The sequence below is a fragment of the Cupressus sempervirens genome, chromosome 10, assembly GCF_028749045.1.
Source record: "Cupressus sempervirens isolate cs-2001-9-10 chromosome 10, ASM2874904v1, whole genome shotgun sequence".
In the NCBI taxonomy this organism is placed as follows: domain Eukaryota; kingdom Viridiplantae; phylum Streptophyta; class Pinopsida; order Cupressales; family Cupressaceae; genus Cupressus; species Cupressus sempervirens.
Genome location: NC_143127.1, coordinates 691,151,923 through 691,177,330, shown reverse-complemented (window position 1 = coordinate 691,177,330; position 25,408 = coordinate 691,151,923). Strand labels below are relative to the sequence as shown.

Below are 25,408 nucleotides of genomic sequence, written 5' to 3'. Positions count from 1 at the left end.
CCCCATGGTGTGATTACTCTTTTTGTTTTTTATGTATATCACTGCATATGTTATGATCACCGTCTTTGTATTGATTTGAAGTTTCTATTTTCTAACCAATCGCTCAATACTCTTATCAGGCCTTCATAATTCATTTTATGGTTGATGTGGTACTGTAATTTGTCATTTCGTGAATAATACTTCCACCCTAACTTTATTTTCTCTTGCTAAGGATTTTCTTGATGTCTGTTCTAACTCTGTTTTCTTATTCATATTTTGTCGGGCTTTTGATCCTGTCCTTCACGATTTATCATGCCCAGTCTTTTCTTTATCATGTTGTTAGCTGATGCCTTCAACTCTTATAAATATATGTTGCTGAATATTCATTTCTGTTTGGAGGTGCAACTTTTGACATAGCTCACCAATATAATATGTTCATTTTATGCTTCTATCGGGCTCTGTTAGCCGACTGGATGGTTCCGGCGGTGTTTTCTATGTTGTAGCCGACAGGTAAATAGTTTGTAGCGGATGTAATGTTGTGGCCGACGGACTCCTTCAGGAAGGTTCGGCAGTAGTATTTATATCCCGTCTGGGATCATTCTAAATCATCATTCATCTACTTTTGGGAATATTATTCTGCTATTATTGTCTGTGTGCGTTGATTTCTTTACCTGTATGACAAACATTTGGCTCGGTTGCCTTATGAATCTGGAAGGTGGGAAGAATGAAGATTAATGCCAAATCAGCTTAACAAGGATCAAAATAAAGCAAAGGGAAAAGATGGAATCCGTACTGCGCAAGAGAATTTAATCCTGGCACAGCAAGCCGAACGTCGACGGAGATTTCAAAAGATTGCCGACGGACACCGGAGCGCGGAAGAATTGCTGGAGGAGACTCAACAGCGGGTGGAATTGGTGGAAGAAGCACTGGAGGAGTTCTTGAACTTGTGTTCGCCAAGGGAGGAAAACTCAGACGGAAGAGCATTAACTTGCACGGCTCGGTGCCGATGGAGCACGAGCGTGGGGTGACCTCTTCGTCTAGGATAGACTTCCGCGGGAAACAATTTCAGAGGATCCTTCCGCTTCACCAAGGTTTGCAGTTGTCGACACCTCCGGTGTGGGAGTGCAGACCGTCGGTACAGGAGTTCAAACCGCCGGTGTGGGAGTGCAGACCGCCAATGTAGCAGTGCAGACCGCCGGTGTGGGAGTACAGACTGTTGGTGTGGGAGTGCAGACCGCCGGTGTGGGAGTGCAGACTGCCGGTGCGGGAGTGCAGACCTCCAGCATTGTGATGGCGGGACCCAAAGAAAAGCTGCCAAAATTTGAAGGCGATGGTACAGCCGACCCCATCCGACATTGTAAGACATGTGAGACGATCTGGCGGGCAAATGGAATCACAGATGCTGACGAATCGGCCAGACAATTTTCGACAACCCTATGGGGTGTCGCGATTGATTGATTTTCGGATATGGATCCGCAAAAGCTGGATACTTGGGATAAGATTAAAAAGGAGTTCCTGGCGGAATTTAAACTCTTGTGAGACGATAATGAAATCGTAGCAAAGATTTTCAATACGAAACAGGGGAAGCACGAAACTGTCTGCGTCTACGCCAGGAGATTAAAAGACTTAATAAACAAAATGGAAAGCAAGCCGGCGAACGGATTGTAAAAAAGGTGGTTTGTGGACGGCCTACGCTCGCAGTTGTGGAGGAAAAAGAAAATTGTGTCACCGTCGTCATATGTGGATGCTTATAACAAAGCCCTGGACCTTGAAAGTGTGCACAAGACAAAGAAGAAGAAAACTAGCTCCTCTGACTCTGATGACGACGAATCTGTTGGAGATGATAGCAGCGACGACGAAGGTAGTAGCAAAAAGGTTCGTGCCTTACAGAAGGATATGGTTTGAATGATGAAGGAGTTTAAAAATATGTAGAAGGAGCCAAAAGGCAGTGAACTGTGGTGCACGGAATGTAAGACCAACGGTCATACTAAAGGATCGTGTCCGAAGAACCAATTCTGTGACATTTGTCAGATCATGGGCCATTCGACAAAAGACTGCCCTTTTAATATGAAAACAAGAGGATCTCCGCAGGTGCTTCTCACACAAGAGGCTTCCCCGTCAGGTAGTAACGGTAACACGAATGCCGCCGACGCTACATCTGGAGGATACAGAAATAATCGGCGTGGACAGAATAACAACAATAACAATACCAATACGAGCAGAAGTCGGGTCCAGTATGATGCAAACGGACGGCTGATTATTCAGTGCCGAGCATGTAACTTGTGGGGGCATTTTGCGCGAGTGTCCAACAGCAAATACACCTCAACTATTGTGCCGATGGTGCGGACCCGGCGATCACGACGACTCAAAATGTCCAAAATCCGGAGTGAACTTGATCACTGTTGGAGCGGATGAGGAAGAAGTTCTGGCAATTACGCGGCAACAAACAAAAGAATACTCGGACCCTGCCGAAGAAAAGAAGAAATTTGCGACAGCACGGGCGGAGGTTGGAAAAGTATCTCAAGCAGTAACACCTCCGGACACCGCCGTCACTTCAGCGAGGAATTCCGCAGAACAAAACATAGTACGACAAATTTTGCAAATGGAGGTGCAAGTAAAGGTAAGTGATTTGCTTCTCACCATGCCCCAACTTCGATCTGCTCTTTCAAATATGCTAGGAGAATCAAGCCTCGAGAAGGAAAAGTCACCGGGAGAACCGAGTCGACGAAAAGAAAAGGAAATTGTTATGGGAGGAGAAGATCAGATGTTGCTGGCGCTGACATCCAGACGGCACCTTGAAGTTGTCGAGATGGGGATACTTGGACATGTTCTCACAGACACCATAGTGGACAGAGGGTCCGGCGTAAATGTATTGCCAGAAGAAACTTGGAGGAAACTTGGACAGCCGACATTGTGGCCTCCAAGATTTCAGCTGTTGACTGCCGATCAACATGGCATTAAACCACTGGGTATTCTCATGGCACAACTGGTAACCATTGGCACCCAACCGTTCCTGATGGATTTCGTGGTGATTCCGTTGAAAAGGAAAGGCTATGACGCCATCCTAGGCCGCGGGTGGCTTATCGAAGCAAGAGCTCGGCACAACTGGAAGAAGAACACTTTATCCCTGGAAAGTAAAGGTCGTCGATTCGTCATTGATCTGCATACCCAAATGGTAGGGGAAGAGGCCCTATCGTCAAATTATGAGGGAGAGGAGGACGAAGGTAGACGACGGATGGAACCGGATCAGGAGGGCGTCCTCCGGTTGGATGGGGGAACAATGGATGACGACTTGGATTCCGTCAACGGTCTCTACCACTGGCAAATGGAGGAATATGAATTATTTCACAGCTGCAATGTTCTGTCAATTGAGAACGAATATCCGAAGGAGTTTAGTGAAGTAAAGGAGGGGGAGGCATCGTTGGATGTTACACCCGCCCATGCATTCAGTGAAGGAGATACAATCAAGTATAATGAAGCTACGTTGCAAACGATCAATTTGGGGATGAGGCAGAGCCGAAGAACATACTAGTCGGAGATAATTGGGATCCAGTACTCAAGGCCGCGGCATTCAAGATATTTATGGACTACAAGGATGTGTTTGCATGGACATACAAGGACCTTAAAGGAGTACCGTCGGAATTGTGTGTGCACCGCATCCCGCTAGTGGAAGGAGCTGTACCTATACGGAAGCGACCCTACAGGATGAACAAGAACTATGCCGCACGAGTTACGGAGGAAATCAACCGGATGCTGGAAGCTGGCATTATCTTCAAGGTACAGACCAGCGAATGGGTGTCACCGATAGTCATTTCATTAAATAAGGATACTATTCAGATCCGGATATGCGTTGATTTCAGATGCCTGAATGCAGTGACGATCAAAGATCCCTTTCCGATTCCATTCACAGATAGCATTCTGGAGGAGGTCACGGGACATGAAATCTACTCTTTTATGGATGGGTTCTCCAGATACAATCAGATTTCATAGCGGAGGAGGATAAGTTGAAGACAACGTTTGTTGTCGAAGATGGGGTCTACGCGTACAACCGGATGCCTTTTGGGTTGTGTAACGCGTCGGCCACATTCCAGCGGATTATACTGCATATCTTTGACAGGATGTCTGTGGGAAATTTCAAAGCCTTCTTGGATGATTGGTCAATATTTAGCACGGAGGATGGACACCTAGCAGCACTTGGTGAATGTATGGAGAGATGTCGCAGAGCCCGGCTATCGTTGAATCCCAAGAAGTGCAGATTCATGGCTCCGCACGGAAGACTACTCGGACACATTGTCTGTAAGGAAGGGTTAAAGACGGATCCCAACAAGGTAAGAGTCATTCTTGAAATGCAGCCATCTACTAATGTGACGGAGGTAAAGTGTTTTCTCGGGCATATAGGTTATTACAGGAGATTTATTAAAAAATTTGCTAAGGTGTCCCAACCGTTAGATAAGCTAACCTGCAAGGAAGAATCATTTAGATGGGATAAAGAGCAGGACGAAGCATTTGAAGGGCTAAAGGTACGACTGGCTACGGCACCCATATTGGCATATCCGGACTGGAATAACGAGTTTCATGTTCATGTGGATGCCTCCAACTATGTGATCGGCACAACCCTGGCACAGACTGGTAATCACGGACTGGATCATCCAATATACTTTGCCAGTCGGTTGCTCTCAAAGGCCGAGTAGAACTATAGCACGACTGAAAGAGAAGCGTTGGGGATGTTGTATGCTGTGCAAAAATTCCGTCATTATTTGCTTGCTACACCGTTTGTGTTTTATGTTGATCACCAGGCCCTGTTGTACATGATTAATAAACCTGTCATCCAAGGGAGGATCAGCAGATGGCTACTACTGTTACAGGAATTCACTTACAAAATCATTGTCCGGCCAGGAAAGAAACATGTCGGTGCCGACCACCTGTCGCGGATCAAAACAGGGGAACCAGCGGATGGGGTGAATGACAACTTCCCTGACGCACAGCTGTTTCAGATTGGGGTACTGTCGGAATGGTACAGGAGTATTGGCGAGTACCTGTCAACAGGACAGTTTCCCACAGGGATGTCACTGAGTGATAGGCGCAAGTTGATAATCAGGAGTCGTACGTTTCAATTGATCAATGGGTTGCTCTAAAAAATGGGGCCGGATCATATTCTTTAGCGGTGTGTCTTGCAAGAGGAGATACCGCAGGTGTTGAAAGAAGCACATGAGGGTCCCGCGGGAGGACACATGGGACCCGACAACACTGCACGGAAGATATTACTCGCAGGACTCTAGTGGCCGACGGTGTACAATGATGCACGAGAATGGGTCGTCGGATGTGACACTTGCCAACGGGCCGAGAAGCCGCTGAAGAGAGATTTCATGCCACTTCAACCCTCTCATGCGCAGGAAATTTTTGAGAGGTGGGGACTAGATTTCATTGGACCACTGAGGGTGAGCAAGACTCAACGGTGCCGGTACATCATTGTTGCAACTGAGTACTTGACCAAGTGGGTGGAGGCACGTGCGTTACCAGATAACTTGGCCGTCAACACTGCGAAGTTTATTTATGAACAGATCATCACCAGGTATGGAATTCCGTTGCAATTAACAACTGATAGGGGAGGTCATTTTGTTAATCATGTTATTCGACTGCTCACCACTCAGTTTAAGATTTATCATTCACTGTCGAGTCTGTACTATCCAAGAGCAAACGGACAGGCAGAGGCCACCAATAAAATTCTAGTAGCCATCATTTACAAATCCTGCGCGGTGGAAGGTGTCGATTGGGAGGAGAACTTACCCGCTGCCCTGTGGGCTTACCGCATGGCGTACAAGGTGACGACAGGGCACACACCATTCCAGTTAATGTTTGGACAGGAAGCAGTGGTTCCCGCAGAATTCATAATCCCCAGTCTCCGAATAGCGTTGGAAAACAAGTTGGATGATGACGGAAGCTTACAAGAGCGATTGAATAATTTGAATAAACTGGAGGAGAAAAGGTTGTTGGCACAGTGGGCGACAGAAGTGGCACAGAATAGACGCAAGCTTTGGCATGATAAGCATCTGAAACGTAGCAGATTCCAACAGGGACAGTTAGTATTGAAGTATGATGGCCGTAATGAAATCAAGCTAGGAACATTCAAAGTGCGATGGGTTGGACCATATCAGATCCGAGAGATTGGCGACACTGGGGCAATCAAACTGGTGACCTTGGACGGACAGGAGATAGCTCAATCGGTTAACGGATCTAAGTTGAAACTATATCGCGCAAGAAAGTTCTCGCCGTTGTTGAATCCTTCATCGTCATCATTACAGAACTCTCTGGCGGCGACGTCATCTAGAGGTACCTCTTTTATTTGATGTGTTAGAATTGAAAAAATTAAAAAATTAAAAATAAATAAATAAATAAAAATTAAATAAAATTAAAAAAATTTTAAAAAACAACGGAGCCCCGCGGACAAAAAGGCCCCGCGGGCAACAGCTGTCCGTGGGCGACAAAAGAAAGACCTCGCGGACAGAAACCCCGCGCGCAGCCTGTTCGCGGGCTCTAAAAACTTAACGCCCTCCGCCAAAGCAAGCCCCGTAGGCTTTAACACTTTTTTTTTGCTTTTTCCTCCGAAACCTCCTAAAATCTCTTCCGCGCGGGCAGTCTTCGCCAGTAAATAGGAAGGCCACGGACTTAAAAGAAATCATTCTCGCCAAAAGTCTCTGCCGATAAAAGGAAAGGTCCGCGGGCATAAAACTTCTTAATCCCCCGTCTCAAGCACGTTGTCGTTCCATTTGTCCGCCTTGGAGTTGCACGTGGTCTTCTGTTCCATACTGCCATTAGCTGCCAGAATAGTGCAGGAGAAAGAACCGCACGAATCCGCACAAAAGGATCGCTCAGGATTTTGAGACGGATCGGTTGGGATGGGAAGGCACTGAAAACATCTGAACAAAGCAATGGAATGCAAGAAGTTGAACGCAAGTTTCAAAGAGGAGTTTTTTTGAAGACACCAAGTTCTACCAGCACTGCAGCAGGTCGACTATTCTCCTTTTCTGCGAGCTTCGAAGGACATTCTCACTTAGCTCCACAGTCTATTTTCCACGGTTGCTTGCAAGTTCGAGGGGTCCTGTTGCCTTTGTTGCAGAGCCGGTGTGTGGTGTGGGGTTCTTACGGCTTTACCTTCATCTTCAAGAACGCCTCCTATTTCCCTTGGATCGAAGCTCTCTCGCGGCTAGTTTTTTCTCTTCCACGGATGGTATTGTGCGGAGTGTTTTTTAATTCTTCCGTGGATGGTTAATTAGCTAGCACTTCAGTTGTTCGGCCTGCATACAATAGGAAGAACCATATGCTATATAAGGAAAAATAAACCAATTTTGTATGGAGTCAGCGGGCAAGCGCAAGCCGTGGAAGAGTCAGTTGGCAGCTAATATGGAGAAGAATTCAAGAGTTTTGGCATCGGAGATTCGAGTTGCAGGCCCCTCCGGTTCTAGTAGCAAAAAACAGAAGACCAAGGAGGAACTCACCTATCTTACTGTCCAATTTGAGAGTCTTAGTGGGAGCGAATGCCGAAAATGGTGGCAGGAGACTCCGGAGGCAAACCAAATTAAACAGATTTTGATGCGGGCACAGGTGCATTGGGCCATCAGCTTCCCATCTTTTCCATCCGGTTGTTTGAATCAGTATTGCGCACTATGATAAAGACACATAGCGCCCGAAGCAGAACAAGTACATTCCTGTACAAACAGCAGCAGATGACAATGTCTTTTAAACCTAGGGATTTCACTAGGGTTTTCGGCATCCCTGGTCCCGATGGGAGGAAAGTGGAAATCAAGAATCATAAATTGTCACGGGAATGAAAGGAGCATTGGATAGATCTAGTGTGCAGAGACCTTACACCCGTGGAGAGGGAGACAGCAGTTCAGGGGACAAAGTGCAGAGGGCTTCGCAAAGACTTTATTCGAGAGGGTCATTGGCGTTGTATCATGGACGTCATCAAGAACAGGTTGATAGGTGCCACCCGAGCCTCAGATATCGCATTGCCGCAGATTGTGTTTATGAATGGTATCATGCAGGGAGTGGTATATGATTGGGCCTCAGTGCTTGCCGACAGGATGGAGGAATTCATGACGCTTCAGCACTGAACATTTTTCATGCCGCACCATGCCATCGGGTTGTTTCTAGAGGCTGCAGCTAGCCAGATTCCAATGGATGGCTTTGAGGCTCCTCCAAGGGGTAAGTTGGCAGACGGGGAGCCTCTCGTATTCTACTGGCGACACTTAGATACAGGAGGATCAGCATCAGGTCACAAGAAAGTACTCCGCGGATTGGTTGCTTCCGAAGAGACAGATAGTGAACGGGAGGGCACTTCGATGAGTGACGAGGTTGAGTCCGTGGAAGAAGAGGTGAGCACTTCGGCGGAAGTTGATGGTGAGGTAGCGAGTAGTGGGCCGACATTCTTTACCCCTCATCAACTGTCAACTTCGGCGCACTTGACTACCTTTTCGACAGTCATTCCGGCGTTTGGTCAACGCCGTGCCCCGGTCCTTATGACTCCTCCAGCGGAGGCAAATGTCCCACGAATAGTGACGGAGGTGGTTCCACAGGCAGTGACGGATGTTGTTCCACGGACAGTCGCCGAGTCATAGCCGACAGCTGCAGCGAAGGTGATTCCAGTTGTACCAGCAGATGTCACCGTCGCAGTCCCACCGAGAGCACAGTTACCACTGCCACAGTTTGAGCCGCAGGTTCGGTTGGAGGTCATTGATTGTGATGCAGTGGTCACCATTTCATCATCCTTTTTAGCAGAGGCCGAGTCAGCCCAGCCAGTACCGGAGGCGAACATGGAGCTTGCGCAGTTTGACCAACCGGAGGTGATGGATAGAGCTAGTGAGTTTTTGAGGCAGCAGTTCCGACTCACTCCTGCCAAGCGGGGTCCGTCCATTCAGTCTCCTAGGCGTTTAGGAACATCGCCAGCGGTACCAGAGCCTCAACTTCAGGAGGAGGGAATGCCACATGCCGTGGTTGCGCCAACAGCAAAGAAGGCGGCATCGGATGTGGGCATGGCTCCCGCTAATGAGGAGGAGAACAGTGATGCGGAATTGTCATTGGAGGCCTTCGCCAAGGAGGACTATGGGTCGGATGAGGACAGGTGCCGGGATTACCTCAGGACTATGAAGTCTGCATTGAAGAAGGGACACGATGTGGTAATTCAGGCCCTGACTCGGCAGAGGGAGTGGCACTTGATTAGAGCATATATCCGTGGGATTTGTCCTCGGCGATTTCAGACTTGCTTTGTAGACGGGGGCTGGCCGACAACGGAGACAGCTGAGATGTTGGCAGATTGGGCCACTGAGCCGGAGTTGGGACCCAGCGACACCCCCATGATGAAGCTGGCACATGAGATTGTGGGATTGTACAAAGATGTTTACTATGGCCGTCGGCGTGCAGAGGCGGACAGGGTTGCAGCAGAGAGATCATTGGCAGCTGAGAGTGAGGCTAGACAGAAGCTAGCCACCAACTTGGCCGACTAGCAGGCGGCATGGGCCGCAAAATGGGCAGCACTACTGGCTGATTTGGCAGCAACAGTGCAGGAGAGGGACGTGGCTAAGTAAGGTACGGAGGCAGCGGTTCAAGATAAGGATGCGGCTAAGCACGAAATGCAGTTAGCTAGGAGCCAAGCTATAGATGCGGCGCTTCTTCTAAAGGAGGCCGTCAAAGTTAACTCTCAGATTCAGACAGATCTCCGCATCAGGACAGAGCAAGTGCATGAGTTACATCGCCAGCAGCACACTTCTGGAACGCCCCCTTCTCTCTAGTATTTCTTCTGTGGTCTGTAAGTTGTCTCCTAAATTTGTTAGTCGTCAGGAGACGACTGTTTTTTTGGGGGATGGTGTTAGCCGACGGGTAAATAGTTTGTAGCGGATGTAATGTTGTGGCCGACGGACTCCTTCGGGAAGGTTCGGCGGTAGTATTTATATCCCGTCTGGGATCATTGTAAATCATCATTCATCTACTATTGGGAATATTATTCTGCTATTATTGTCTGTATGCGTTGATTTCTTTACCTGTACGACAAACAGGCTTTGTCTTTCTTGCAAGTATACTCTTCTCTCTTTGTTGAATCTGCTTACCTTTCAGAAGTAAAACTATTTTAATCTCAATCAATGTTACTACTACTAGGAATTAAACGCTGCATCCATATTGGTACTATATATGAATCTGGTGAAGAGCACACGATTATATTGAGAGGGGGGGTGAATCAGTATAATAACGATTTTGTCAATTTAAAACTTTCTATCCAAACAATTTCTTTAATAACTTCAAATAATGAAATTAACAATTATGCACTTGAAAACAATAACACAAGGATTTACGTGGAAACCCAATGCGGGAAATACCAACCAACTGCACACAAATTGTTTGTCCACTTTGACTATGATGCTTTACTTCAACTAATCATGGATACTTTTTAGCCCAACTATTCTTCTCCAATATATATAAATTATTTCTGAATATTCTTCTCTTCCATAGTTTTCTTTAATAAGTCTATAATCCCCTTTTTAATGATGATTCTTGATGTAGATATTCTTCAAAACACACACTGCACATATTAATTTTCTTTTATAACTCTGACATACACATTTACATATATCAGATTTGATAAATCTGAATATATATTCTTCTACCTCATCCGTACACCACTAGTTTTCTCTTCACTCATTCTTTTCACAACTCTATTATTCACCATCTTTTTAAAAAATAAACCCATTGTATATATGTACATATTTAATTTTATTCAAGAAGACACCTCTTCAGATGATCGCACCCTTTCATTTAATTAGTACTTATTCACTTGATTAATCCCACCTATTGCTATGAACTCAGCTTTTTTCAAATAGTGACAATATTTTTTTTTATACTGGAACACTATCTTCATATATTGTGACCTGGCAGAACTTTGTCTTGCTTAGCTTCCTTAAGTATATTGATTTATTCATAGTCGCTTCCATATATGTTCATCGGTGTTTGTCTTTATTTTTGGTACTTATCACTGCCTTGAAACATTATGCATTTCTTCAAACAATTCACTGTTTAAAAAGACTGGGCATTATACGTCATCACTGTCTTGTCCTTACTCTATCTCATGAGTTTTATCTTCACAGGAGAAATCTGTCGCTAAAATAGAACATATAAATTTTTGTCTCTTTGGATGACGTGGCAATTTCAGCCTCCTATTTATTTTCGTTTATTCGTGTCTATTTACTAATATTTTAGTCACAGTAAATATTTTTTTGTCTTTATCTGATTTTTGTCTTTATTCTACTTTGTCTTCATCTGATTTATGTCTCTATTCGTTGATGTTTCTTTTCCATGTTACCGATGCCTCCAAATATATAATCTTTTGATGTGCTCTAGCATAATGGACTCATTGTAAATATATCAGACTAGTGAAATATTCACACTCATGACCACCAGAATCATTAGCTGATAGGCTTGATATAGTCCAGGTGTGAGAATATGTCGGCCAAATGTGTTGACATACATCATTTAATCAGATCAAAACTGTATTCTACTGCTCTGATTATTTTTCTTGACATCTTTCAAAACTGATCAATAGTGTTGTGTAGTCTTATATGCTACCTTCTTTATAGTCTGTGTTCTGCTGAAGATAATAATTTGTTAATAACAAGACTTTGTTGCAACCTTTGAAACTTGATGATTAATATATTCATCTTTGCCTTTACTTGATTAATTTGCAGTCCATAAGACTTTTGTAATGAGCACCATAAATTATTTCAATGATTCTCATTTTCCTCTACTTTACAATTCTATCCTCATCAAAGATCTTCGAACATAAGTTGCTTGTAACAGAGAAGCACTCTCACAGACCGCTGTCATATATAACACCTTCATACACCGGTGGTTGTATACATTTTGGCCTTTTAATATCTTCTCCATAGAACATCTGGTTTCTACCTGTGTTATATGTGTTGTCATGAATCCATTGGTACTTACCACAGAGCCTTGTGATGATATCGTTGATTGCTACTTTTCATGGAAGGGACTGAAAGGGGATGTGTTGCAGCATGTAACAGAATGTACAGTTTGCCAACAAAACAAGTCCGAACACACTCTTCCTGCCGGGCTGCTACAGCCTTTGCCTATTCCTGAACATAAGTGGGAAAGTATATCCATGGACTTCATAACAGGTCTTCCCCAAGTGAACGGAAAGGACTGCATCTTCGTGGTGGTTGACAGATTGACAAAGTATGCTCACTTCTTCGCCATCCCCTCAAACCTTCAGGGTGCACAAGTCGCCGATCTGTTTTTTAGAGAAGTCTTTTGCCTGCACAGGTTACCCCGAAACATCGTCAGTGATCGGGATGGACGATTCGTTAGTATTTTTTGGACAAAATTGTTTCGGATGTCAGGGACAGAATTATCATCGAGCACGAGTTACCAACCACAAACAGACCGTCAAACTGAGATTGTGAACAAATGGCTCAAAGGCTACCTTCGAAACTACGTCTCGGCACAACAAGCGTGGATAAAATGGATCCATCTCGAAAAGTATTGCTACAATACCACGTATCACATGTCTATCAGGATGGCGCCATTCAAAGCTCTGTACGGGCACAAACCTCTCTCCTTCATCTACACAGTTTTGGGTGACAGTCGCGCTCCAAGGGCGAAGGATTGGCTTCAGGAGGGGCAGGACATACTGAGGAGCTTGAAAGAGAACCTGCAGCAGACACAAAATCGACAGAAGGTGTACGCCGACAGACACTAGTTAGAGAGGAGTTTCGAAGTGGGGGATTTGGTCTATCTCCAGCTTCAACCATACCGACAATCTTCATTAAAAGGAACAGGTAAGGCGAAATTGAAGCCACGCTTTTATGGTCCCTATCACGTGATCTGTCGCATTGGTGAGGTAGCGTACGAATTGGAACTTCTGAAGGGTAGCCGCATTCACAATGTCTTCCATGTTTCATGTCTGAAGAAGGCTATAGGGAAAAACGTCACAATCACTATCGACCTGCCGCCACTCAATGAGGAAGGGAAGCTCATTCTGGAAACTGTTGATATTCTCAAAGTGCGTGAAAAAGCCCTACGAAACCGCACTGTGAAGAAATACTTGGTACACTGGCGACACCTACCGTTGGACGACGCAACATGGGAAGGCGAGCACATCCTCCAGCACCCGGCATTGCACTTGCTTGAGGACAAGAAAATTTTGGCACGGGGGTACTGTAATGTTCCCGTTATAAAATAAATAATAATTTAATCTTTGTAATGGGCCGATTGATTTATTTTATCTCAAACCCATTTTTATTTTTGTTTTCGTAGCTTGTGTCGCCGTCGGCTATCTTTGTACACCCTTGGAAAGGTTTTCCCGATGGGTATTTAAGCATGGTTTGTAGGAAGTCTAGAGTCATGCTTTGCATTATATTTCTATGTACTGCAGATTCTTGCTGGAGTTCGGGATTGTTCACCATTTCAGAACTGAAAGACCTTCCCTATTTGGCTCGCACGGTTTCGGTGGGATTCAACCCTCACCCTACTCCGTCACTGCATGTATTACTTGTTCGGATCTGGCAAATTAGAGTGCCCTCTCTTGGCAAATTCGGAAGAATTTGTGTGTTCAAATCTTTATTATTGTATTTGGAATTCACCTAATCACTCATGTTCATATTGCACTCACGCTTGTGTTACCCATCTGTACACTTCCTGCCATCTCTGTGTCATCTCATCCAGGGTCATATGACCTCCACTCAACAACTATACTATATGGCTTCTTTCCCATCTTCGTACTTCTCTATATCTGCAACGAGTGCTTATTCAAGAAATCCTTGTTTAACATTGTGCCATCATTTTTCCCATATACCCTGCACATTACCGTACGGAATTTTTCCTTTTACCATTCAGCTTTCTTCACTCACCGTACGGCCATTTTCACCCTTCAGTAGTCACCATACTGTCTTCTCAATATATCGTACCGCCAGCTTGAAGTCACCGTACGGCTACCTCCTAAATCCACCCGTATGGCCTTCCTAATTCCACCGTACAGCCCCTTTACTGAGACACCATACGGCCTTTCTTGAGCATAGTTTGGGCAACATATGGACTCTCCTAAGTGTGATAAGCCATACTCTTTGCCCTCTCCACCCCACCGTACGGACATCTCTACTGTGCCATATAGTTAGTTTGCCATTTTTCCAGCCCGTTTGAACTAGGGAACATTATAGAACTACTCACTACAATATAATAAATATTCAAAGCATCAGGTCTTCAATCAAATAATATTTGAATCTTTTGTATATCCCTATCAAGGATCCTATAAACATTTACATGGTATCAAAGCCTAACTGATAAAGCAAAACACTCAATTCAGTTTCAAATCCATTAAAATCTGCAACTATGGTGAACCATGTAAGATTAGAAGATAGACTTGAAGGTGCCTCCAACTTTGCATCATGGAAAACACGAATAATGATTATCCTTCAAGAGATGGAATTAGAAGGATGCATAGAAGAAAATTAATCTATGCCTGAAAGTGATCATAACAAAACAATGTAGAAAAGACATAATAATAAAGCTATGAAGATCATTATAGATTATGTCAAAGATCATATACTCCCATCAATATCAAGTCTCAAAATAGCATATGAGATGTTCACCACTATTAAAAAAACATTTGAAATTAATAATATGAATAGAATAGACTACTAGCATTGAAGCAACAACTACTTTACATCAAAATTAACAATGGAGAGTCTATTACATCCTATTTTTTTAGAATTGCAGAATTAAAAGATCAATTTGCAATCATCGGAAATCAAGTAGATAATAAAGAGCTATGTCTAATTGCTCTAAAAGGTTTACCTTTACCTTGGGAATCCTTTATCCGTGGATTGAGCTCTCTATCTGAACTACCAAATTTTGAGCAACTAAAGAATGAATGCACTCAAAAGGAGTCGAGACTAATCACAAGAGGAATCAGTCCATATCAAAAGATGGAAATTCAAGCTCTACAAACTAATGCAAACAATAAGGAAAAGAAGGGTCAATTCAAACGGAAAAGAGGGAAAGGAAACCAATCATACAAGAAAAGAGACCGGTCTAGAGTACAATGTTACAAATGTGATAAATTTGGTTACACTAACAAAGTCAGCCCAGAATAAAAGAAAATTCAAGCTGCTCTAGCAGAAGTCAAGGATGAAAAATTAGCAATTTATTTAGCCCTCTCAAGTGAACTAAACTCCAACAAAAATACATAAATAATAGACAGTGGAGCATCTCGTCATATCACAGGATTCTTAGACAAATTTGAAACATTCAAAGATTACTCCTCTGAAGAAGTAACTATTGGGGATAATTCTACATATCCAGTAAAAAGAATTGGATCTTGCTCAATAGAACTAAAAACTCCCGGGAATCACTATTTAGCTAAACAATGTATTATTTGTACCTGGCATAAAAAGAAACTTGGTTTCAATATCCAGCCTTGTAGATCAAGGGTATCGCATCGCATTCCTAGAAGATAAAGTTCTATCCTGGCCCAAGAACTCCAACATCAAGAATTCTATCACCATTGGTCTCAGAGATGGAAGCCTGTATAAACTTTGTAACCATCAAAATCTAGTTTTGAATGATGAAATTTCAAAATCTAATGAAATCTGGCAAAGAAGACTCGGCTATCTTCATTTTTGTGCCTTGCCATCTATAAAAAAAGATTGTAATAGACTTACCTAGTCTTAAAGCTGATAATACTGGAACATGTAAAGGATGTGCCTTAGGAAAAAACACCAGAGGATCTTTTCCCAAAAGTGAACATAAATCGAAAACTATAGTTGAACTTATTCGTACTAACCTGTGTGGTCCTATCTCAGTCCCTTCCCTAAGTGGGTGTCATTACTATGTAATTTATATAGATGATTTCTCTAGAAAAACTTGGATTTAATTTTTAAAACTTAAGGAATCAAGTGAAGTATTATTCAAATTCAAAGAGTTCAAGGCTCTAGTTGAAAATCAAACTGGGAAAAAAATCAAAACTCTATGATCTGACAATGGGGGATGAGTACATTTCTAAAAACTTCAAAGAATTTTGCACCTTTGGTGGGATTAAGAGGGAGCTTTTTGTGCAATATAATCCTCAACAAAATAGAGCTGCAAAAAGGGAAAAAAAGTCTATTATAGAATCTGCCAAAACCATGATACATGACCAAAATATCCACACATCATTCTAGGATTAAGCATCCAACACCACAGTTTACATTCAAAATAGATGTCCTCACTCAATCTTAGAGAACATAACTCCTGAATAAGTAATTACAAGAACTAAACCAAAGTTAAGTCATCTAAGAATCTTTGGATGTCCTATCTATATTCATATTCCCAAAGAAAAGAGAACTAAACTTGAACCATTTGGAAAGAAAAGAGAACTAAACTTGAATTATTTATAGGATTTAGTGATTCATCCAAAGCTTGCAGGGTCTATATTCCTCACGGAGAACCATTGAATTCAGGAGAGATATAAAATGTGAAGAAGACATTGATTTTAACCTCTCTAACAACATTGACGAATCAAACATAGAATCAACTAGAGAATTAGATGAATATCCCATAACAAAGATTCAAATGGAGAATACTTCTGAAGGAAATGAACCACCTTGTCCTATTACAAGAAATATTGAAAACCCTAACAATAAAAATAGGCCACTTTGCGCAAGAAACATGATTGAAGAAAATCAAGTAGAAACTGATGAAATTTTTAGAGAAAGCAAAAGAACAATAAGCCACTCATGCTATGTTCCACTAGTATCTAAACTCATTAAATCAGGACCTTCAAGTGTTAAAGAAGCATTATTATGTCAACCTTGGAGAGATGCAATGATTGAAGAATATCAATTCATATTAAAAAATTATGTATGGGATGTTGTACCCAGACCTAAAGATAAATTTCTTATCTCCTCAAAGTGGTTATTCAAAATCAAGCATGCACTAGATGGTAGTATTGAAAAATACAAATCCAGATTTGTAGCCAACGGATTTTCTCAAAAGGAAGGAATAGATTATGAAGAAACATTTGCTCCAGTTGCTCAATACACATCTGTCAGAACCATCATAGCCATTGCAACATCCAAAGGGTGGAAAATACACCAAATGGATGTTAAAAATGCATTTCTAAATGGTGTAATCGAATAAGTGTACATGGAACAGCCAGAAGGATTTGTCACCCATGACAAATCTTCCTATGTGTGTAGACTGAAGAAAGCACTCTATGGTCTTAAAAAGCCCCTAGGGCATGGTACGAAAGAATAGATAGTTAACTTTCAAAATTAGGATACTCCAAAAATGAAGTTGATCCTAATATACATTTCGTGATAGCTGATGGTGATATAATTATTCTTGTGTTCTATGTTGATGACTTACAAATGACAGGTGAAGAACATCTTATAGTAAAATGCAAACAGGATTTGCTAGCTAAATTCAACATGAAAGATCTAGGACTCTTTCACTACTTTGTAGGTCTAGAAGTATGGCAAAAGGAGAACTACATTTTTCTAAACTACGGAAAATACATTGTTGACATTCTGACCAAATTTGGGATGATGGACTGCAAACATTTGGCCACATCTATGGAAGAAAATCTTCACAAACTTAAGAATGACGGATTTGAATCAAAACCTACTGATCCCACATACTACAAGCAAATAATTAGATCACTAATGTACTTGGTGAATACTTGTCCTGATATATGTTATGCAACCAATACCTTAAGTCAATTCATGTATGAACCTAAGAAGATTCATCTCATGGCAGCCAAGCACATCTTACGATACTTGCACGGTACAATTGGACTTGATCTTAAATATGATCAAGTTGAGATTCAACTTCATCGATATACTGATTCTAATTGGGTCGGAAGCTCCATTGATCATAAAAGCCCTACAGGATGTTTCAGTCTTGGTTCAGCAATAATATCTTGGTTTAGCAGAAAATAATCGTCAATCGCCTTAAGTTCCACTAAAGAAGAATACATAGCTGCCTCCGTGGGAGCCAGAGAAGCAATATGGTTAAGGAAATTGCTAGTTGGATTATTTAGGAAGCCATTAAAACCAATAGTTATGCACTGTGACAATCAAAGCTGCATTAAGTTGTCAATAAATCTAGTTTTCCACAACCGATCAAAGCATATTGAAATTCTTTACCATTATGTTAGAGATATGGTGGACAAAGATGTTCTCCAGCTAGAATACATCAGCACAAATGAACAGTTAGCCGATGTACTTACTAAACCTCTATCTAAGCCTAAATTGGAGTACTTTAGACGTAAATTTGGAATGGAACAAATGTGATTGTGACTACTAAAGTAAATCTCAGTTTCGTAATATATGCACATTCATATTCTTGATGAAAAAGGTTACTATCTTATATGTATGAAATCTGTCAAGAAAGGTCACAATCTTTCATTGATGTATATGTTCATAGGGTAGCTATTGAAAGGTGACGATCTTATCAATAGTTGGACCTGTTATCATGACAGACTACACTAACTTGCTGTCCCGGAGTGTCGGAAGTCATGATAACTAAACATAACATAATCGATCTTCATTAGTTGTTTTCCCCAAGTGCCGGAGATTATGATACTTGTCATGATATAGATCATGACATTGTGATTTCTTGCTATTTGATAGGCTACATTAAGGTGATGTTCCAGAGTGCTGGAAATCAGATTACCTATTCTCTTGATAGACATCAATAGTTGATGTCAGTGCAGATATCAAGAGAATTTGAGTTTCCTTGTTGATTCACTTCTCCCTCACTAAGAGGGAGTGTTAAAATGTAGCTTCAGTAGAAGTGAAGTACATATTATATATGTATTTGAATTACATTCATTTATATATATAATATGTACTTGAATTACATTCATATATATATATATATATATAAGGAGAATTCAAGTTCCCTCGTTGATTCACTTCTCTCTCGCTAAGAGGGAGTATTAATATGTAGCTTCAGTAGAAGTGAAGTACATGTTATATATGTATTTGAAATACATTCATATTAGCTATTCTCTTGATAGCCATCAATAATTGATGTCAACGCACATATCAAGAGAATTTGAGTTCCCTTGTTGATTCACTTCTCCCTCACTAAGAGGGAGTGTTAAAATGTAGCTTCAGTAGAAGTGAAGTACATATTATATATGTATTTGAATTACATTCATATATATATATATATATATATATAAAGAGAATTTGAGGAGTTCCCTTGTTGATTCACTTCTTCCTCACTGAGAGGGAGTGTTAAAATGTAGCTTCAGTAGAAGTGAAGTACATATTATATATGTATTTGAAATACATACATATATATAACAAAGCGAGCCTTTTCCTTAATAACTATTGGGCATCAATTTCTGATCTGTGATTACATATTGGCAGAGTGTATCAGTGTACATAGAAAGGGCACGATTGTGTGGAGTTGTGTCCACGTAGAGTCATGTCTCTACGTAGACATGACTCCATCCCAACCTATATATATTGTAAATTTCTGTGGAGGGAAACACACCAAGTTTTCAACGTGATTAGTATCTCCTGCAGCATATATATAATATCTGCTACATATCTGTTACAGGGAATATCTGCTACATAGCAGTTACAAGGAATTCTGCAATATATAGTCTGATATATATGTATTGAACTATTCACTAAAATATAATAAATATTCAGAGCATTAGATCTTCAATCAGATAATATCTGAATCTTCTGTATATCTCTATCAGGGATCCTGTAAACATTTACAATTCACACAATTTCGATAAATTGTACCACTGCAGCCTTCATATCATTAAATCCATTCACCATATTGATTTCTCTCAATTGCAAAGATAGTTTTCTGCATAAAGGAAACTCCCAACAGATTCTCAACAAACGATGTCTCTGTCATATCAGTCTTCTTACCAATAATGGATATTCACCCACCAGACAATTACAACACACACCACATTTATACAACCTATAAACCATTAATCAGGTATTGGTGATTACAAGAAATAACTTCTCAACTAATCTTAGTTATAACCAACAACTGGTCCATTAGATATGTATTTCATTTAACATTTCTATGAAGAGTGATACTCTTCATTTGTACTGGGAATGATATTGTGATACAAATTCCAATGACAGTCAGCATAAACAGTTGTAAGTTGTAACCAAACCATTAAAGTTGGAAAAAACAGTTGTAACCGAACCATCCAAACTGATTTATACACTGTGCAGAACAGTTGGAAAAAACAGTTTTAACCATATTCTGAGAACAGTCATTTGTGCATTCACTAATCAGTTTGAAACATTGATGCAACAATTGTATGACATTTCAATTCGTTTACTTAATATTCAAAGTTAACGTTTGATAGTAAACTTTATCCCTGTTCTTGTTTTGAAAACTCAATGTCATATTTTCAGATTTTCTATAAAATATTAAATTATATATTAATATATTGTCATGCCCAAAGTATCCCCCTCTCCTATTTTGGAAAAATAATCAGTACCCGTATGCATACCCATCTCCCAAGTACCCCAGTACCCGTCTCCACACAACCTTGGTAATAACTCAATAAGCATGGTATATTTCATTGCTAAGAGCTTTTTTAATAAAATATATTTCAATAGGGACAAAACACTAGTATTTGAAGTTTATCTGTTCAGGTAACCACACTAGCAAAACATGTGCCCTTTTTAAAAGCCTTAAAATTTTGCAAGTAACAAATCCAATCATAGACATAGTATTACTATTCAAGAGGTTTTTACAAGAACGCTTGATACTGGTGAATTGAAGTAAGGATTAGGAAAGAGATATCATATTCATTTTATTCATGGAAAAGGTATCCAAGAGAAAGCAGAGTAGAAGACAAAAGGTAATGTTTGAACTTAGACAAGAAACTCACTTGTTCTTGACCAAATGCCAATTCCTGCAAAAGACCAAAAAATAACAAGTGTTACAAACTCCTTTAACATAACATTACATCTTTGAAAGTAAATTTCTACATATCAGATCATACAGACCTTGGAAATTTTGCTATTCCTTTTGGTCAACTGCTTGTTTTGTTCAGATACTTGAACCCAATTGATCCATATCCTCTTTATTTCAAGATTTTTTGATTCAATGACTGCTCTACAAAGATATACGTTAAGGATCTCTTATTTAAGTAAACTAGTAATCAATAACATGAAGTATCCGTAATATCCTCCTTTTTTATGACATTAATGTCAAATGGTACCTTCTATGATAGGGATGCCTCATAAGAAGAAATGCAAAACAAATGACTATGTTGAATTAACATCTGTAAAGCACCTAAATGCTAGAATATTAAAAAAAAGTAAAAATTATTTTATATAGCAATCTCTAGTGGTGTGTTGAAAGTTATTCCAATAAGCACCCCTCTTGTTTCTTAACAAGGTTGACAAAACTGAGCTCAATGTTTTTCTATAATATCCCACTTGCCGATTTTCAAGATTTTCTGAGTTTTTGTAATTTCAAACTAATTGAATCCAAAATCTATGCAAGCAAACCAAACTAAGTCAAAAAATGATGTTGGTTATAAATAGTACAAATTGAGAGTTCATGAACAGTGAAAAAGTCAAATGCATATGAAATTCATTACTCTGAGTTTATATTATATATACTTCTTTTTTCAAAAAAATTCAAAACTAAATTTACAGCCCAACAATAATTGAGTTTCAAAATTACAAAGCATATTGAATAATCTGTTAAGTGGATATTTTGCAACCAACAATTTTGTTAAAATCCAATCGCAAAATAAGATGACCAGCCACATTGTATGAGACAAGGTCTCTCCTACCTTAAAGGCTCCCCCTTCTCACCGTTCCTTGGATCAACTTAAGGTAAGCAAGAAGTTGAGAGATTTGTAAAAGGTGTTACCAATATTCTTTCCTCTTAGCTTTCAGAAAGAATGCCCTTACCACCAAGCAAGTAATGGGCAAGATGAAATTTCTGACTACGCTTCTATCTCATAGCTGGAAATGGTGATACCAATAAACCAACACCAACTCAAGGCTGATTGAAAGCATACAGGTTTGGCTCTAAGTCCTATTTTAATCTATTATAAGAATAACCTCTACCCTGAGGTGCAACGGCTTCCAGAAGTAGGGAACTATAATTGTTTTTGTGAATTGAGACAACAATACAAGCTACAGCCAAAGTTTCTAGCCTATGTATTACCACAATTGCTCCCAGTTAAAGCTTCCGCTCCAATTGCTTCCTAACTCACTATGCTCTATTATTGAATACACAATAATAATATGAATCAAAGACAATAGGCACAAATTATAGTCAAAGCTTCTAATTTGCACTATCACGATTGCTTCTAGTCAAAGCTTTGAATGCAATTGCTTATTTTATTCACTTTTCTTCCAAATTGTTACTACACAATCAAAGTTACACTTGCACAAGTTTGGCAGAGCTTTCTTGCATACAATAAAAGATGATTTTTACAATGAGGGAGCACTCCTTTATATAGGCAAAGGTGTTGAGAAAAAAGTGGAGGAAAAAGTCGGAGTAGTTCAACCAACTTTGACCAAATCAAACTAGGTGAGAAAAATTATTGGATTACATGTCATAAGGATATGCAATCGAATTACACGTAATTACATATTTTTGTGCAATTCATTCTCTCCAACTACAAACATGACAACTAAAGAAGGAAGAAGACAGAAGAGAGTTGAAACAAATCTAGGGATTATTTCGAAGGGCCTTGTACTTGGTGATGCTTGCGGGATCGGGGATTCCTGTATTCTGCACCATGAGTTTCTGGTTGTCATTTGAAAACTTGATCTATGTAGGAGTTGATGAAATCCAACTCCACAGTGTGCCAAGATCACCTGCATGCAAATAGCTTGCTAAAGAGAAACCGAAGGAGCAAGAGTTTGAAGCGAACAATGCAAGAGAAAATATTTCACAATAGGAAAATGAAATTGCTATGTGAATGAATGAATTTACAATGAGAGAGACCGAATATAAAGGTCTGAAGGAAGCTTGTAGAACAAGCTGGAAAGTGCTAGAAGATAAGGTTGACAACTAAACATACTTCCACAAAAAGGTGGAATACACTAAAAGGGAACAAACTCCTGTGTAGTCAACAACTCATCAACTACAACTATTAACTAATGTATTAGCCTAAGTAAACTTAAGTAATAGAGTAAATAATTAATAAATAATTAATTACTCTAACAACCCCCCTTAAGTGCAACTTAGGGGAATGCCTTAAGCTTACAAAAACTAAGATGTAATGCAAAATGGGTCCCAGCAACAAGGCCATGTTAGGTACCCATGAACAATGCAAAGAAATGCAACCTCTGAAAACGGAGAAAGAGGAAAAACCTCATGGGAAAAACCCTCCCCCAAAAAGAAGTAAAAAACATGCTGAAAAAAACATGAAGTGAAGGAAGACCTCAACCAGTCCCCCAAGGACAACTTCCGTAACCCCAAGCATAGACCGCAACTGAAGAAAGCGTGGCGATGCAAAAGGTTTAATGAAGATGTCAGCAGCTTATGCATCAGTGGGAATGTACTTCAATGCAATAACACCATCTTGGATCAGCTGACAGATGAAGTGCATATACAGCTCAATGTGCTTGGTACGTTGATGCTCCACCGAGTTGCAAGAAATGTGGATGGCACTCTGATTATCGCACCACAAAACAGTGGGACGATCGGGAGGAAAACCAAACTCAGTCATCAAATGCTGAAGCCATAAAGCCTCCTGACTAGCAAGTACTGCGGCTTGGTAATCATCCTTTGTAGATGAAAGTGCTCGAGCATGCTGCTTCTTGTACGACCATGTGATAGGACCAAAGCCAAGACAAAACACAAAGCCAGAAGTAGACTTCCGATCGTCAACATCACCGGCCCAATCTGAGTCAGTGTAGCCAATAATGTGTGGAGTCCCCATGGTGTAATGAATGCCATACATGAGTGTGCCCTGAATATATCTCAAAATACGCCTGGCAGCTTGCCAGTGACTCTCATGAGGGTCCTGAGAAAACCAAGAGACAAGGCCAACAGCAAAGGAGAGATCAGGACGAGTGTGTCAGGTACAAGCTGCCAACCAATTGTCGATACAAAGTAGCATCCATGGAAGGTGAAGAGCAGGAGGTAGACAAAGTGACACCCGACTAGAAAGGTGTCGGAGCAGGCTTGCAATCAAGCATGTCAAAGCGGAGAAGCGTGTCAAGAGCATACTTCTACTAATACACAAAAATCCCAGTAGAGGACTGAACAATTTGAAGACCAAGAAAATAGTGTAGCAAACCAAGATCAGTCATCTCAAACTAGTCCATCAATGCATGCTTAACATCCTGAAGCATAGATGATGAGCTACCCGTGAGGATAAGATCATCAACATATAGAACAAGAATCAAAATCTCATCTCCAAGACGCTGAATGTACACTGTGGGATCGGAATGGCAACGAGTGAAGCCTGTAGAAAGCAGAAAAGAGTCCATCTTCTCATACCAAGCCCTAGGGGCTTGCTTGAGACCATACAATGAGCGTTGAAGTCTGCAAACCAAGGAGGAATCTTGCACAAATCTCGAAGGCTACTCAGTGATAGCACCGTGCAAGAAGGCACTCTTCACATCCATCTGATAAATAGGCCATCCCTGTGAAGCTGCGAGGGATAAGACAAGGCGGATAGAATTCATCTTGGCGACAGGGGCAAATCTCCTCTGATAAATCTCCTCAGTGATAGCACCGTGCAGGAAGGCACTCTTCACATCCATCTAATAAATGGGCCATCCCTGTGAAGCTACGTGGGATAAGACAAGGCGGATAGAATTCATCTTGGCGACAGGGGCAAATCTCTCGATGTAGTCAATACCCTCAACCTATAAAAAACCCTTCGCAACAAGACGAACCTTATGCTTATCAATCGAACCATCAGCAGCATACTTAGTATGATAGATCCATTTGCATCGCACTAGCTTTCTCCCCTTAGGAAGAGGACAAAGATCCCATGTGTGATTCTTCATCAAAGAAGAATATTCCTCCTCCATTGCACTGTCAGAATGTCTTGTCGCTTCTACAAATGTCTGAGGAGCATCACTGATAGCATGACTGAGAAGACTAGAACCCGCAATATGAGAACGGGTGCAATGGGAAGTGGAAGGGTCACCATCTAGAGATCCTGTAGCCTCAACTATAGCTTGAGCCTATTTAGGCATCTGGGGAGGATCCTGTGGCGGAGGTAAATGGGGATCACCATGATCATCATCCGTGGAACAAACTAGAAAAGAGGAGGGAGTAGTGGGAGGTGAATGAGGCACTAGAGGCGAAGTAGGAACTGCAGGAGGGCTCTCATCAAGTTGGACATACCATCGAAATAGAACCACTCTAGAATCAGGATCAAACAACTAGTAAGCCTTAACATCCTCAC

The 25,408-nt window shown here is 41.1% G+C and overlaps 1 protein-coding gene across 5 annotated transcripts in view; it reads right to left on the bottom strand.

Annotated features, from left to right (window-relative positions):
• Positions 1 to 25,408, bottom strand: part of LOC149535724 (uncharacterized) — a 200,298-nt gene that overhangs the window by 69,713 nt on the left and 105,177 nt on the right. For all 5 annotated transcript variants that reach the window (XM_089805301.1, XM_089805300.1, XM_089805298.1 and 2 more), the window contains 2 exons: positions 21,021 to 21,129; positions 20,903 to 20,926 (listed from right to left, as the gene is read on the bottom strand). In XM_089805301.1, the coding sequence (XP_089661427.1) occupies positions 20,903 to 20,926; positions 21,021 to 21,129 (133 nt within the window). The remainder of the gene's footprint in view (positions 1 to 20,902; positions 20,927 to 21,020; positions 21,130 to 25,408) is intronic.